This window comes from Lithobates pipiens, unplaced genomic scaffold, assembly GCF_037356315.1.
Source record: "Lithobates pipiens isolate NorthernLeopardFrog02 unplaced genomic scaffold, aLitPip1_a1.2 Scaffold_16, whole genome shotgun sequence".
NCBI lineage: Eukaryota > Metazoa > Chordata > Amphibia > Anura > Ranidae > Lithobates > Lithobates pipiens.
Window position 1 is genome coordinate 443,922,034 of NW_027507748.1, and position 18,280 is coordinate 443,940,313.

Genomic DNA, 18,280 nt, shown 5'->3' on the forward strand with positions numbered 1-18,280 from the left:
TGTGCGGTGCTGTACCCTACGCTAATACACCACTAGTATGTGGTAACATTGGAAACATTCACAGATGCAGAGGCCAGGTTGGTCAGGACAGGAGGAACAATAAAAGCGGGTGTCGTGCCTAAATCCGCATTTTCTGTACACACAACATCTTCTTTGGGGTGTTCTTTGGGCAGGGGTACCAGGGAGGACATGCAAAAAATTCCTCTCATGCAGCCGGCTCACTGCATTTGCATTGGGAAGGTGGGGCACAGCACTATCTGGAAACAGAAGGGCTGTGATGAACTCTTGCTGGAATTTTAGGAAGGATCCAGTTCGTCCTGACGCTTTGTATAGAACATAAGCTTTCAGCAGAGGCAATTGGAATAAATATACAGACACTTTTTTATACCAGCGTCTGGTCTTACGTGCAATTAAGTACGGCGCCAATATCTGGCCTGTGACGGATCCAATCCCACACTCCGATTGAGTGCTTCCGTCAGTATACCGCTTACTAATTCTGAATATAGATATCAGATATTCCAACCGCTCACAAGCACAAAACAAGATGACACTTGCTTAGCTGCGCAACATGGACTGATTTATTAGAACCAAAATGCCAAGTATTTATAATACAGTAGAAGACATTAGCATCTGACAGTGTGTGTCCCAACAGCATGAGGCAACACACATTATATATACATATATACAGCATTGAATCTGACTAGCACAGATTATAGTGGGGCTCTCATTCACCCTGTGCCCCTTAAAATCCAGGGCCCATAATCAGTCGGCAAGAGGCTCGCATTCAGTCCTCTCAAAAAGCATGTGTCCCGGATAGGTCTGTCACACATCTCCCCTTTTGGCAGGAGACTAACACAGGAGGAGGCCCCAGACGGGTTGACTTCGAAGTTAGTCAGGGGTTCCAGTCCTCTAATGCTGGTATCCACACAGTACCCCAAACTAATTGTCCCAAACAGAGTATTCCTCACCCAGCCAAGCTCTGCCTCTCTCAGAGAACATGCCTGATGCTGGGGAGAGGTGTGGACCGCCCCTTCTCCCTGGAGTCCTTTCAGCCACTGGAGAGAAGACAGGGTGGTTGGGCTCAGTCCACCATGCTGTTGGGCATCTGGGCCAACTGCCCAGAATACCTGGGGTATACAGGTGGAGACTGAAGTCCCATCCACCTTTACAGGAAATCTGTCCTCTGTTTGTTGTGGGCAGAGGCCAGCAGCACTGTGTTCCGTTGCCAGCAGTTCAGCGGGGTGTAGGAGCTTCTCTACATCATCTGCTCCAGCTAAATGTTGGGGAGAGAGGCTGACTGAGCCAGCTCCCTGGAACTCCGCAGTTGTTGCCGGTGCTGGGCAGAGGTTGGTAGCACTCTGCCCGGTTGCTAGCACTTCTGCTGGTGTTCTGTTAGTGGAGACCACAGGCCCATCCACTGACACCAGATCAAGCTGCAGTTGTGAGGTGACGACTGCATTCTCTCCTTGGATCCTGATCTTCAGCTCGTGATGGACTGCCACCTCCTCACCCTCGGCCTCCAGAATTGCTGCAGGTGTGTGGCAGAGGTCTTGGACCCTCTGTCCGGTTGCCAGCACTTCTCCTGGGGGTTTGCTAGGTGGTTCCTCCTCTACAGAAACGTCTATTAAATCCCCAGTCTCTGGAATTGCTAAAAGTGTGGGACAGAGGTCTTGGACCCTCTGTTCAGTTACCAGATCTTCAACTGGAGAAGTTTGTTGCAACTCTATAGATGCTGCTGGCATAAAATCACATGTCATTGTCAGTGTTGTGGGAGAAAGGCTGACTACCTCTTCTCTCAAGAAGGCCAAAGCCACTGTTGGTGCTGGGCAGAAGTTAGCAGAACTCTGCCCTGTTGTCAGAACTTCAGGTTTGGGGACGACAATCTCCGGAGTTTCCACTGCCGATTCTCTGGCATGCTGCTGAACGTGTTCTAGCAGTTTCATGTATGCCCTTTCCAGATGCTGTTCCTTCCTTAACAAATGGTCCAGATCAGGTTTAAGCTCTGAGACCCCTGCAAGACCGAGCATAGCCTCTCTATATTCTCGCAGGTCCTCAAGGGTAGGTTCCCCTTCATCGCCAAACACAAAACGATCTGTAAGGCTCTCCCATAGCAATCCAGGGCCTCCAAAGTCATATTCCTCCGGAGAGCATTCTGCTGTCTCCCCTAAATATCCCTGCTCTGCGTGCCATTGCAGAGCTCGATAATGATTGTCCAGCTCTATCTCCTGCTGGACCAGCCTGTCCAAATCAGTCACCCATTGCTCCTGAGGCCGCTCTCTCAGGAATGCCATCCGCAATGCCTGTTGGTCACTTGCCCATTGCTCTTGGGTTGGAAAGCACTTGCCCTGTTTTATACCAGCGAGCTGGAGGGCTGCAATCCAGAGCTCCACCCGAATCTGTTGCCTGAGCTCCAGGTATTCATCCTCAGACACAGTCCTGGTGTATGCTGAAAGGATGATCCGCAGCAGCCCTGGGAACTCTGATGCCAGGTCCATATCTCCGCTGGGGTGACCTAAGTCTGCTATCCTGATCTTGGATCCCAGTGGAGGTTTGGATGTCCCAGACTGCAGGAAGTATCCCACTGCTTGCCAACAATGTGACAGAACCAATCTCACACTCCGATTGAGTGCTTCCGTCAGTATACTGCTTCCTAATTCTGAATATAGATATCAGATATTCCAACCGCTCACAAGCACAAAACAAGACGAGACTTTCTTAGCTGCTCAACATGGACTGATTTATTATTATTTATTATTATTTATTATTATTTATTATTATTATTATTATTATTTATTATTATTATTAGAACCAAAATGCCAACTATTTATAATACAGTAGAAGACTAAAACCTAACCTAATTAGCATGAGCTAATTATCTAAATCAACACTTAGACTAGTTGACTGAGGGATAAGACTTTTCGGCTCCTAGCTCACTAACAATTCAATAAACATTACCATAAACATCAACACAGGGTTAATTAGCCCAAACAACATGTGTGGAATACTATTACAAGCCAGACTAGACTCATTTACATTATACAAGCCAACAGACAAGTGGCTAGAGTTCATGAAATTAGCATCTGACAGTGTGTATCCCAACAGCATGAAGCAACACACATTATATATACATATATACAGCATTGAATCTGATTGGCACAGATTATAGTGGGGTTCTCATTCACCTTGTGCCCCTTAAAATCCAGGGCCCATAATCAGTTGACAAGAGGCTCTCATTCAGGCCTCTCAAAAAGCCTGTGTCCTGGCTAGGTCTCTCACATGATCATTGAAGTCCACCCCTGCCATGTTAAGGTTGTATTCGTGGACACAGAGGGGCTTCACAACAACACCAGTCAGAGTTGGAATTTCGACTGTCGTATCTGCAGGAAAGGAGGACAGAATGAAAACATCCTGTGTATCCCTCCATTTCACTGCGAGCAAATTATTACATTTCAAGCAGGCTCCCCCCCCCCCATCTAATTCGGGATTCTACAAGCTGTTGGGGGAAGCCCCGGTAATTAGATGGCTCGGTGCCACATGCGCCAATTCCACAATCAAAAAGGTGAATAAAGAGTGGCACACTTGTGTAATAATTGTCCACGTACAAGTGGTACCCCTTTCCGAATAAGGGTGACACCAAGTTCCAAACAATCTTGCCAGGACTCCCTATGTAGTCTGAATAGTTCTCAGGCTCCACATGACTATCTCTTCCCTCATAAACCAAAAAAACTATATGTATAGCCTGTTGCCCTGTCACAGAGCTTATACATCTTGACCCCATATCTGGCACGCTTGCTGGGAAGATACTACTTGAAAGACAAACGGCCAGAAAATGTAATCTTGGACTCATCAACACGGACAACTTGATTGGGAATAAACAAGACTGAAAACTGTTGGTTAAAATGGTTTACAAGGGGCCGAGTTTTGTGGAGCCGATCGTATCCAGGGTCACCCCGAGGACGACAAAGTATATTATCATTGAAATGCATGAACTGCAAGATCTGCTCCTGGTCATGGAAGCAGAGAACACGGGCATATGATGAATTGGGTCAGTGGACCAATATGACTGCAACTTACTTTTTTTAGTAATGCCCATGAGAAGGGATAGGCCCAGAAAGGTCTTAAATTCAGATTCCCATTTCCAACCTTTGGCAAGGGTCAACTGGGGATAAGCGGTGATGAATTAACCAGAATACAAATTGCTTTGGTCCACAATAGATCTATTGAGATGGGCGACTTCCTCTTCACTCTCATCTGTCATGCTCAGAAACGTGTAGGCCTCTTCACTATTGTACCTCTGTTTTAACATTTTGGCCTCTAAATTTACAGGCACAACTAGTGCGACTCACAGGCAAAAGAGTACCTGGTTGTCAGCGGCTGCTTCAATCGCTACAAAAAAACCTGTTTGCGCTGGCAGGGATCAGGCCTGACGCTGGGAACGCTGAAGTTATGTGTCTTGTGTTTTGTGACAGTGATCGATTTGATACTGCACTTGGGTGGGTTGGGCTGGGCTGGGCGGAGGGGCTAAAGGCAGGTGCTAGCAGGTATCTGGGATGATCCCGCTAAGGCAGCGTTTTTAGGAACCCTAAACTATTGGGAATGCTAATATAGTTCTGATCAAATCAAAGATATTGATCTGTTCAGACACTATACAAGTAAGGGAGATGTATGGTGCGTGTGTGGGTGTTATTGCTGCCGGCACTAATCTGATTCTGCCTGGATTGACGCTGACCCTAACTGACGCTAAAACCTATACTGGGGGGGGCGGAGGGAGGCGCGATCAAGGGGTTAAAACTTTATTTGGTAATTTATGGCGGGTTCACTTGGTGACACACTGACAGGGAATGAAGGGGTTAACTGGGGGATGGGGGCGATCGGGGGTGAAATGTGTACCTACATGTACTGCATCAGTGTAGTGTTGGTGCAACTCATGTTTGGATGTTCTCTCTCCTCTCTCTGGAACCAAAAAGGATTCCACGAGGGGAGATGACATCACTTCCCCTGCCTGTGTTTGCATTACACAGGCAGAGGGCAGTCTCCCATTCACCAGAACTAATCACCATGTCCAGGTCAAAAATCATTGGCCTAGGCATGGAGACTGATAGGTTCTACACCTAATACGATCGCCGTGGGTAGGCAGGGAGTGTGCGCGTGCCTGGCGTACAGCTACGACGGCTCGCCCAGGGGAGCCAACCTGCCGCAGTATAACTGTGGCGGCTGGTCTTAAACTAGTTAATTACCACCTTAATCAGCCACAGAACCTGTGTAATTAATATGTGTTCGAGTTTAAAGGGATGAGGTGGCAACCCTACACATATGCGTCACTGGGTACTGTTATTTATATGCTGAGAGCATGCTGTCAGCACAAAACTAAGCTGTCTGAGACAGTTCTCACTCCGGGCTACCAACCAGTAGTTGGTGGGACCGGCCTCTGATCCTGATTACTGATTCTTCCAGCCCCCTGGGCGTTCCAAAGATTTTAAAGGACTGCTGGGATGGGCGGGTAGGAGTTAAACAATGAAGGAATATACACAACAAACACCCAATCACCTTGCAGGTATTTATTACACTTTAGAAAAAGGGTTCCTGCTTTACCCATCTTGTAATAACTATAAACGGTGACATATCTTATCTTATTCTGTTCTTTTCATGTTGCCATTACTTGGGTGCTAGATTGCAGCAAAGTGGTTTCTTATTTTATAGTGGACCAATACATCACTCATGTTACCCACCGCCGGCTGTCATATGACGTCCTTGACTTTGTGCGGGTATATCTGAATGATGCCTGCAGCTACGGGCATCAATCAGATATCGGCTTTTTCAGCAGGTGATTCCCTACACTAGGGATATGCAATTAGCGGACCTCCAGCTGTTGCTAAACTACAAGTCCCATCATGCCTCTGCTTCTGGGTGTCATGCTTGTGGCTTTAAGAGTCTTGCTATGCCTCATGGGAATTGTAGTTCTGCAACAGCTGGAGGTCCGCTAATTGCATATCCCTTTATGTAAAAGAAATAAAATAATAAAAATGGGGCGTGGCTTGCCTTGAGAGGAGATGGCCGCCTAAATCTTTCACTCCGTCAGACCGTCGCCTCATTTTACCTTATAGGGGGTTTTAATCGAACGCAAAGTATCTTCGATTATGGGGACTGCCTCCCGGAATACTTCGGCATCACGTTCCAGATCACCGAGGGGTTGCAGAGGTCAAAATATTCGTCAATTACCGGAATTATCAAGGTCTCTCAGGCCTAATACGACCGCTTCTACCGCGGCCTCCTCACATTCTCCTCACGGCATCGTTCTCGCGCCCACTGAAGTCAATATGGCAACTAGTCAGTCAGCGACACAACAACCAACTATACAGGATCTCCGAGCGGTTGCAACGGACATTAAGGATACATTTACCGCGGCCATAACGGATCTCAAACAAGAACTACAGGCAATTACGAACAGAGTGCTGAAGATAGAACAGCAATCCCACAGACAGCACGACTCGATCGTTCGGATATCCCGCACGGTTGATACTCATACTGCTCAGCTGAGGGAGACTCAAAGACACGTTGAAGATTTAGATAACCGTGGCAGAAGACATAATCTTCGTGTGAGAGGAATTCCAGAGAGTGTGGAAAATGCACAGCTTACTGTTACAGTGTCTTCTTTATTTAACAAATTACTAGACAGGCCTGAAACTGAACTTATCACAATGGACAGAATTCATAGGGCACTTAAACCTAAAGGAAGGGATTCTGAACTACCCAGAGATATCATTTGCTATGTCAATGATTACCAAATAAAGGAGTCCATTCTTAAACAAGCCAGACTTAAAGGTAAAGTAGATTTTGAAGGAAAGCCAATTTCAATATATCAAGATTTATCGGCAATTACACTTAAGAACAGAAGAGACCTGCGCCCTTTATTAGGGATATTACAAGCCAGAAATATACCTTATCGCTGGAAGTTTCCATTTGCACTTTCAGCAACTAACCATGGCCACACTGCGTTGCTACGGGTACCAGAAGATTTAGATTCTTTTTGTAGAATCCTTGATATCCCATATACTGAAGTTCCTAACTGGTATGCTGAATTTAATAGACAATACATACAGGGACAACCATATATGGAAGATCATATGGAGACCCAACCGACGCACTTTAGACGCCAGAGATCACCATCCATAGTCCGAATGGGAACAAATCCGACTCAACAACATAATTCCTATAGTCCAACATCTGCCCCGCTGCCACGGAGAGCACGCAGAGATCGCCAGTGAACTATAATGGATAACTACTATAGATCATCAGATTTCGTTGCTATATTTTTACCTAATATTCTGAAATGACAAATAGAGGTGTACCCGGAACTCAACTGATATATTTAAATACCCGTAGTATTGTTTGATTTAAAGGAAAAACCATATAAGTTATCTTCTCTTATATCTAGCTATCCCAGTATATCTATCCGAATAATATTTTACAAACCTCAACTACTCTCCATACTCCCCAAGTACTTTTTTTTTTTTTTTTTTTTCTTTTCCAGGTGTATTGTTAGGCATGTCGCCTTTAAGTGATTTTCTCTTAATGATATATAACATATATAGTTGTATTAACCATTGTTTAATTAATTAACTCTTTATTAGTTATTGAACAGATTTTCTTTGAACATACTCCGATGAATACAATCGGACATGAATACAGTAGATATTATTTTAGGGTATTTTTGCTCTCTTATATATAGGTAAACTCTAAACCTATAGAGTCTCCTAATTAATCTATATGATTTACATAGTCTTATTTTAGCTGATAATATTTTTCTTTTCTTTTTTCTTTTATTTTTCTCTTCTTAGACTCTCATTTATTGACAACTTACGTAGATATTCATTTTTATCTATTGTCATAGACAGTCATTTCTTCATGGTTAACCAATATGCATCTTTATTATATAATGGTAGACAGATATATAATGGTTATGGTCTTGCACCTCTCGCTTCTTATGATTAATTTAGATATATATCCCCTAATACGAATTATATACCCCCAATACACAATATAATTTGCCAGTTTGAGGCTCATGGTTTGATGGTACCCCCTGATTCATTGATCTCGAAAGGTAATCACGTACCCCACAAAGTGGATTAGTTTTACATACTTTATTATTTCAATTCCAACTGTGAATATCCACTACCTTTCCCCGGCAAATAGATATCCTTCTTGTAAATAGGTGAGCGGGATCTCACCTATAGCCGGATTTCCATACAATCCCCTATACTCTAATCTAATCTCAATATAACTTGTAACAATAGTTGTATAATAATAGATTTCTGTCACTCAAACTCAAGATCGACTCAGGTCTATATACTCATTCATTGTCATAATTAACATATCAATTTCAGTAGAATTTCTCTCGTTTAATACTACAATTTTCTATACTGTGCCTGATTTTTCTCTGCTACACTTTTTTTTTCAAAAAAGCAGAAATGATACCTACCTATTCTTCGTCTACCCCCACCTGCCTTAAATTAATTTCTTTAAACGCAAAAGGTTTCAATTTACCGGAAAAAAGGAGCCAATTACTCTACACTATGAAACATGACAAAGCGAATATCATCCTATTACAAGAAACTCACTTCCGTACAGGATCGGTACCTAAACTTGAAAACCTAAATTATCCAGAGGTTTATCATTCCACGACACCTGAATCTAAAACCAAAGGTGTATCGATCTTATTGGCCAAAAATTGTCCTCTACAAATAATAGATAAACTGATTGATGAAAATGGTAGATTTATTTTTCTGAAAGGAACATGCAATGGACGAAAAATAACGATAGCAAATATTTATGCACCAAATAATAAGTACCCTTCTTTAAGACTCTCATTCAAGATCTCACTTCCTTCCAAGAAGGAACCCTAATCCTGGGTGGTGATTTTAATGTTCCCCTACACCCCCTTTTGGATACCTCAAATGGGACTTCGTCCCTCACATATTCTGCTCTGAAAAGCATTAAAAGTGAAATTCAATCCCTATTATTACATGATACCTGGAGATCCTTATACCCTGATTGTAAAGATTATACGTTTTATTCTAAACCACATGATAAATACTCCAGGATAGATTACTTTTTCCTATCTCAGAATGATCTAACTTTCCTTCAAAAAGCATCTATTGGTCCCATGTATCTTTCAGATCACCATCCAATAATTATTGAATTATCCTTCCCTGAAATCTATCCGCGCTCTCCCATTTGGAGACTTGATCAATCGCTTTTGACTGGCACCGATACTATCAAACATGTAAAACTTAGATTGCAACAATACTTCAAGGAAAATGAGGTAGAAGATACCTCACCCCCTATAATATGGGAGGCACATAAATGTGTCATAAGGGGTATATTCATTGCAGCAGCGGCTAAACGGAAAAAAGAAAAATTAAAACATTTCCAAGAGTTAACTAGCTGAATTCATCAACTAGAGAAAGCCCATAAACATTCGCAAGCTGTAACAGTATTGAATTCATTAATTGAGACTAGAAAGCAACTTCTTACCTTACTAGATAAACAAACTAAGCGAAAATTTATATTGACACAAAAAACATACTACGAATTTGGTAATAAAGCTAGCAAAATTCTGGCAAGGGCTTTACAATCAAAAAAAGCCAAAACGACAGTTCATGCCCTTTCAGATACCCAAGGTCGTAAATTACTTAATACTAATGATATAGCTGATCAGTTCAAAAATTACTATTCTCAACTGTACAATCTTTCTACCCCGAATTCGCCTTCGAAAGCTATGCCGAGATCACAAATGATTGCGGATTTTCTTTCAAAATTTGGACCCACTCCCATCACAGCTACCCAAAACCAAGAATTAGATAGACCACTAGATATGGAAGAAGCAAAATATGCACTATCCATGATGAAACCTGGAAAAAGCCCAGGTCCAGATGGATTGAATGTTGGTTATTATAGAGCCTTTAGTGACCTTCTCACACCTATCTTTCTCAAAACTTTTAATACTTATGATACACCCATCACTCCTCCCAGAGACTTAACATCTGCCCATATAACGGTTATCCCGAAACCTGGGAAAGATACTCTGCTCACTAGCTACAGACCCATATCTCTATTGAATGTAGACCTCAAATGGTATGCAAAAATTCTAGCTAATAGACTTCTCCCATTAATTCCCCAACTAATACACCTAGATCAGGTGGGTTTTGTTCCTGGTAGGGAGGCCAGGGATAATACCCTTAAGGCTCTTAACATTCAACACTATTTATCCACTTCTAAGGAGAGGGGATTCCTCTTATCATTGGACGCGGAGAAGGCGTTCGATAGAGTGGCCTGGGATTATATGACGCAAGCTTTACAAGCAATCGATCTCCCGCAGCAAATGCTTAACTTTATACACATGCTCTATTCTAATCCCACTGCAGCGGTAAGGATAAATGGCCACCTATCGAACGCCTTCTCTATTTCAAATGGAAGGAGGCAAGGTTGCCCTCTATCCCCCTTGATTTATATTCTTACATTAGAACCTATGTTGAGGTGTATTAGAGAAAACCCGGACATTAAAGGAATAAATATAAAAGGTCGTTCATACAAATTAGCAGCTTTCGCCGATGACATCCTTTTATTCCTTTCTGCACCTCGTATAACACTACCAAATCTCCTTAAATCACTTACACATTTCCAACAACTATCCAACCTCCAAATTAACTTTGCAAAGTCTACTGCTCTGAATATTTCTCTTACATCAACACAATGCAAACACTGCCAAAAATATTTCCCGTTTAAATGGAATACACACTCTATTACATATCTGGGTATTAACTTAACTTCCAAAATCTCAGATTTATATATGGCAAATTATATACCCATACTTCACTCCATAATTTCTGACTTTAAAAAATGGTCAAATAATTTATTCTCCTGGTTTGGTAGAGCAGCCATAGTCAAAATGAATATTTTACCTAGATTGCTATACCTCTTTCAAACGGCTCCGATTCAAATCCCCAACACATTTTTCACATCATTTCGCACAGCATGTACAAAATTTATTTGGGGGTCTATACGCCCACGAATAAACTTTATGAAACTCACTTGTCCGCAATTAAAATGGGCATTGACAACGTCAGGTATGACGAAACGTGTCTGGGAAGGCACGCAGTGACGCCACCACGTTGTAGGAGAGGAGGACGGGCTCCTGTTTGCCGGCCGGCTTTTTACGTTACTTTTATATGCTGTATACTTTCGACTTACATGTAAGTGCGCTACTTTTTATTTTTAATAAATTGTCTCAACGTTATTACGCTATGTTGGTTCCTTTCTTTCCTGTGGACCACTGAGTACCTTTTTGGGACCACGGAATAGATTACTTTTTGGGGAGTGCTGTTGAGATGCAGAGAGCTGACCCATTATAAGGAGGATTACTTTGGTGTGACCTACCATCTATTTATAACGCTCCAATCTATATACCCTCTGGTAAGCGCACTCACTATACGGTGACAGGCACTTCGTGCGCATTCAGAGTGTGTTGAATCACTGTGGTGTCTCCATTTAAGAACATAATTGTTAATCATATGGACTTACACATGAACTTTCCATGAATGGATTTTTTGCATTGTCATTTTTTATGCACTTTTTTGATTCTTATGCACTTGAGGTGTTTTTGATTGCATCAATCATTTATATATTAATTATTTATATTTTTATTATTTTATTTCTTTTACATAATTGGTTAGTGGGCTGGCGCAGCTTTTCTGTATTCTTGTATTATTGTTGAGTGTTTATATCGCATTTATTGCTGCTGCCTACATTACACATTGTTAGTTTGCTTTTTCACTATTTTTTCCCCAGCGCGGTTTATTTTTTTCTAATTGCATATCCCTGCCCTACACCATAAGAATGATCATAGCGACGGTTCTGCCGCTTGATCGTTCTTTCGGGCGGCGAGAGGGGATGTCCCGCCACTCTCTGGTGCTTTTACCGACTAACCGCTTCCATTGGTGAGACAGAGACAGGATCCGCCGGCTGTTTACCATACTGATTTCCGGCGGACCAGATGGTCCCCGGAGTCTCTATGATCGTTCGGAAGCCAGGCACGAGGTTATGTCACGCCCGGCCTCTGCATTCAAACAAATAGCGCTGCCTCGGCTGGGAAGTTGTTTTCCAAAAAGAAAATGCGTTTGAAAAATTGCTGCACAGATACCGTGCCAGATAAAAAGTTGCAATGCCAACCATTGTATTCTCTAGGGTCTAAAAAAAAACATATATAATGTTTGGGGGTTCTATGTCATTTTTTTCTAGTAAAAAAAATTATGATTTTTACATGTATGGGAGAAATGTCAGAATTGGCCTGGTTGGTAAGTGGTTAACATAAATGATAAGGTTTAGCTTTAGCATTAACAATGTTATAGATCATCACTGCTATTTGCTGGCATTGATTAAATCTGCTTATATAACTTGCATTCACTTTGGCAGGTTGATAAAAGGCACCACACCCCTCAGGGAACCTGGGATAGTGAAACGCATATTGCCCAGGCAGTAGATATTTTTAATTCAACACTCATTCAGATTGAGAAGAAATTTCCAGGGCAATCCAAAGAAAGTATACTGAAAGGTAAGAACATATGTAACCTGTATTAAAGAAAAAACTCTGTTAAATGCATTGTCTGCATCACACTCTTGGTTATGGGCCTGTGCACACATCGACAACTGCATTAGGTGCTGATGTACTGTAAACTGCTTTTTTTTGGCAAACACTATTGAAATGTCACATTTCATTAAGTTCTATTGGCCGCAATTGCGGTCGTGTGAACTAGAATGAAATGGAACAAGGCTTTTTCCTTGTCTTGCATTAGGACTGGGCTGAGCAAGGCTGGCCATCACAGGCCCAACACACCTGGTATGAAGGGGCTCTAATTCACAGCTATACAGTTGTGCTCATAAGTTTACATACCCGGGCAGAATTTATGATTTCTTTTTCAGAGAATATGAATAACACAAAAACTTTTCTTTCACTCATGTTTAGTGTTTGGCTGAAGCCATTTATTAACAATCAACAGTGTTTACTCTTTTTAAAACATAATCACAACAGAAACTACCCAAATGACCCTGATCAAAAGTTTACATACCCCAGTTCTTAATACCGTGTATTCCCCCCTTTAGCATTAATGGCAGCTTAAAGTCTTTTGTGGATGTGGCTCTTTATCTTCTCAGATGGCAAAGGTGTGTGCACGGGGTGTGTCGGATGTGCCTGGGCACACCCTAATGCCCAGGCACATCCAACACATCCCAGGACTTTTTTGTCAGCAGAATGTGACGGATCTTATTTTCAGCACCTCTGAACAATGAACAATGGCAGCGCTGCTACTCTGCAAGTGGGACTATTATTTATTTGGCTGTGTAATTCTTCTGAGTGAAGCCACTGATTGGGGAATGAGCAGGCAAGTGACCGCATTTTTTGATGCTACTTCTATAGTTCCAGCTACGGCATCCCTGAATAGCACTCCGCTGCCAGGGATGCTGTAGCTGGAATTATAGAAGTAAAATCAGGGCTGGATTAACCCCACTGATTTTGTCATCAAGTCCTGCCCGCTGCCATGATGGGGCTTCTGCAGCCCACCACTGCCCTTTGTCCACCGCCAAGAAAACCATTGACTGCCAGGACCGTCCCAGACAGAAGAGGAGGATGTAACTTTCTCCTCCCTGCTCTGTCTCCAAGTGCCCCGCCTCCCGGCTTCCGCCCTGCAGTGAGTGCCAACAATGGAATAAACTGAGGTGAAAGAGACCCACCAGGACTTGGGAATCAGGAGATATCGCTGGTAAGGACAGAGTGGGGGCACAGACTCTGGCAGTGTGTGTGCGGCACTACAGCAAGCAGGGAGAGAGGGTGTCCTCTCCTGCAGTGCAAGTCACACTGTGTGTGTGGGGCACCAGGGAGCAGCTGAGAATCCAGCCTGATATGCTGGGTTTGATTCCTGGCCAATGCAGAAAAGCGCTACACAAGGTCAATGCGGAGAATGAAGCGAATGTGTGGAATGTTCCAGAATCCGGTTCGCTGTCAGTCACAACGGCGACACGACCGAGTCGAACCTCTGTCATGGCAGATATTTTATTTTCATTCAAGGCAAACATTTCATTCATTTCATTTTTTGACTCACTGCTGCCTGTTTTAGTCCCCGTTCTAGTCATTTTATCAAGACAGGTAAACAAATTCTTCATGATTTTTCACCTCTCGTCTTTCTTCAGGTCAGTCGAGTTCAGTAGGCCCACCCTGCACCAGCTTGGACGGTGCCCCCCCCCCCCCCAGGTAATATAAAAAAAATAAATAAAAAAAGGAGAGTAAATATACACACCGCTTAGGTACGTATACAGTTAGGGTGTACAAGCGAGACAATTCATGTCACCCTCATTAGGTTCCATTCAGTCAAGACTCAACCCTGAGGACAATTCACCACACCTAGGGCGCTAGTATACCAGAACCATGTCCCAGGCCGGCAGTGAAGATCTCACGGCCCCTCTGTCCCCCTCTCCGATCTCAGAGAGTGCCAGTGTACAGTCAGGGGATGGATCATCCCAAAGCTGACCGCAGAGCTGAGGCGTAGAGGGGTGCCTTTTCCCGCTACAGCTAGGAAGGCCGAGCTCTTGAAGCCTCTCTTTCCTCCGCCAGCCACAGCAGGACCCAGCACCTAGCAGGCCTCCCTAGATTCCATCTCGTTGGCTATATCTCAGCTGCACACTTTAATGTCATCTCTGTCCTCATCTCTTCAGTTTCAGAGGTCCAGAGCAGAGTGCAACTCCTGGAGTCCTGCCCGGCTGTTGCTGTCACTGATCCTACTGTAGTCCAGGCTATAACAAACCCTTCTGCAGGTACCCTAGGGTGGAGTTCCATTGTGTACCCATCCCATTTGGTTTCCGACCAACATCAGGAAGGACATCCTGGAAGGCAGGGATGTCAACCTCGCCTCTTTGCTCATCTCTGTGCATGATTTGGCAGAGAACAAAGCCAACACTTGGGGGGACATTTTAGTAGTCCTTAAAGCCAAGGACCCCAGACTCAATAGGAAATTGTCAGTACGGGAGTTCACATTGGCCTTCGGTATGATGAGGGATGTGATATGTTCAGCCTCTCCCAGCAGAAGGGAAGAGCTGGATCTATACCTCCATACTGTGGTAGACCTGGGCTACAAGTATGGAGGGTTCAGGTTTACGACTACCATCGCTCCTTCTCCGCCAAAGCAGCAGCCAGGTTCCTACAGTTTCAAACGGCCACAAACTGGAGTGTCATGGACACGGAGCTCTTCTGTCACCACTTTGCTGGACTACGCTCACCATTGTGTGCAATCTGCCAAACGGCTACCCACACCGCCACTTGGTGCGCCAATGCCACAGCCAGTCACCCCTTTGAAAATCCTTCTACCTCTGGTGCAGTTCAGGGCCAGTAGGCCCCTGCACCCATGCCCCAGGCAGAAAACTCAGATGCCCAGTCCAGACCGTGGGAGGAGAGGCCATCTGCAATAATTTTAATTATGGTTCCTGTAACTTCAGCCAGTGTCGCCTGCTTCACATCTGCACCCTATGCCAGAGGGCACATTCTAGGATCCACTGCGAGGTCAAGCAACTGAAAAAGGCATGACTAAGCCGGGTCAATGTCACATGGCTCGGCTTCTATATTTCCACACACCCCACTCCCTCCCTTGCCACTTATCTTATCCAAGGCTTCACGGAAGACTTCCACACTGGCCTCATTTCTCTGAATCACATGACCCATGAATGCAGGAACCTTCGTTCAGTGGCCACCGATGAGCAGGCCATAGACCAGCTCCTACAGACCTAGATAGACCCGGACTTCATGATAGGCCCTTTCACTCAGCCCCCCTTCAAAACATGGAGAGTCAGCCCTATTGGCCTTGTCAAGGGCAAGTTCTCCAATAAACAACGTCTTGTGTACGATTTGTCAGTGCCTCATTCTTCCCCCATCCCCAGTCTTAATTCCCTTATCCCCTCCTAAGAATTTTCCCTCAAATACGCCTCTGTGGATATGGTGATCCAGGCTATACTCAAAACAGGCACAGGTACCTGGCTCTCCAAAGCCGATATATCGGACGCCTTTAAACTCCTACCTAACCACCCGTCCCTTTGGTGCTGGCATGGCATCAGATGGAGGGAGGCGTATTACTTCGCTACCAAGTTGACCTTCGGGTCAAAGAGTAGCCCCTGGCTATTTGACACATTTGCGCAATTACTTACATGGATCCTCTTACACAAAGCCCAGTGTCAAGAGGTCATCCATTATCTAGACGACGTCTTACTAATAGAGCCACCCAGCTCATCCCCAGGGGATCTCGACAAGCTAAGAATTGTGTTTAGAAATCTCAATGTTCCCATCACTGAGCACAAAGTCGATGGTCCAGCACAGACGATCACGTTTCTTGGTATCAATCTGCACACTTGCACCATGCAGGCCAGCCTCCCTCCAGACAAACTGACCCGCATTAGGGCTGTCCTCCGAGACTTCACTCGCACCAGAGGGTGTACCAAGAAACAACTGCAATCCCTTCTTGGGATGCTCAATTTTGCCATGCGCATCATCCCACAGGGTCGTGCCTTTGTGTCCCGCCCACTAGTGTACCTTTCCCATATGCAAGATCCCAATTAAGTCCTCAGTCTCGACACCGCAGCAGTAGTGGGCCTCTCCATGTGGGAGGAGTTCCTTTCCACCTGGAACAGTATATCATTATTCATTCCCAGCGTGTCTTCACTGTCACCCCAGGTAGTGACAGATGCAGCGGCATCCACAGGCTTTGCAGCAATTTTTGGCCATCTCTGGTTTGCAGCACCCTGGCCGCCACAGATACTAGCAATACCCAGTTTCACCAACACATCTTCCCTCTTCGAACTTTACCCTATAGTGGCAGCCACACAGCTCTGGGGCCATGGCTGGACTTGGCAAACCATGGCCTTCACTACCGATAACCTAGCCACAGCAGAAATTATAAATAAAGGCAGGTCCAAATCCCTTGCAGTCCTTCCTGCATAGGCTGGTACAACTGTCATTACAATTTCAGTTTAATATTTATTGTTCATTTGCTCCGGGCAAGCACAAACTTGCAGCAGATGCGCTCTCCTGTTTTAACTACACATCCTTTTTTGAACAGATGCCCGGAGCCAATCCTGTATCAGCCAATATCCCGGCCTGGTCTCAGCTGAACCTGGATTAGCTCAACATCTGCAGACAGCAACTCTGCTTATCAACTCCTCACTCTCCCGCAATACCCTCAAGGCCTACCAGACAGCCTGGAGGGCCTTCAACAAATTCCTGACACATCACTCCGAGGAAACGTCTGGCATCAAACACATACTGGCCTTCATTTCACACTGTCATACCCAGCTGACTCTATCCCACAACACTATGCGGCTATACCTAGCCGGTATCCAACATTTCTTGTCCCTTCGGGACCCCGCAAAACCCTACTTATTGACATCTCACGCAATACGAGCCATTCTACGTGGCATTCAGAAGCTCCAACCAGTGGTCAGCATCAAACGCTTACCCATAACGGGAGACATCATTAGAGGTATGTCAACTATCCTGACTACATCTGCATTCGGTCTCCTCCCTTGCATGGTCCTACAAGCAGCTATGTACCCGGCCTTCTACGGGTTCTTATGCCCCAGAGAATTCACTTGTAGCAACCCTACAGGCCAAGTCCTATGCAAGCGCCACTTAGTCCGCTACAAGCAAGGTGTGTGGGTATGCTTTTCATCAAGGGTGCTAGCTAGTTTAGTTACATGTCGGGGTCTGTCACGTCTACAGATCCATACAGGCTGAGGTTACATTTTTAATTGATTGTTTGGACCACAATCTTCTCGCCTGTACATCACGCATCATACGTCGCATTCATTCATTTCATTCATATCTACCCACCACGGTCTGTGGGTTGTGAGTGTTCGTTTGATAATTGCCTGTATTTGCGCTGCAGGTTTCTCGGGCTTACTCAGTCCATACACCTTAGGATGGTTGGTCACTTATCTCATTTCACGCGCTGTTGGTCTGTCATCTTTTTACACACGTATTTAGCGAGGCACATAGGAGTGTTGTTGGTGGTACTGTTGTTTCATTCTCATTCCTCTCAGTTAATTTCTTCTTAGATATTGTTATCTCTCACGTAACGGAGAGCGATGAATTCGCGTTCATCCCACCTACCCCTCGTAGTGGTTCAGAGCATGGCAGCTCACCTTCATTGAGGAATTGGACAGTTCCTAGGCTGATAGTGGAGCTTCGTCA

General features: G+C 44.4%; 1 protein-coding gene across 2 annotated transcripts in view; it reads left to right on the forward strand.

The window, feature by feature from the left end:
* LOC143983254 (uncharacterized) overlaps positions 1-18,280 on the forward strand; it is a 78,815-nt gene that overhangs the window by 15,957 nt on the left and 44,578 nt on the right. For both annotated transcript variants that reach the window (XM_077482726.1, XM_077482725.1), the window contains 2 exons: positions 12,472-12,610; positions 17,151-17,570. In XM_077482726.1, coding sequence (XP_077338852.1) covers positions 12,472-12,610; positions 17,151-17,570 — 559 coding nt within the window. The remainder of the gene's footprint in view (positions 1-12,471; positions 12,611-17,150; positions 17,571-18,280) is intronic.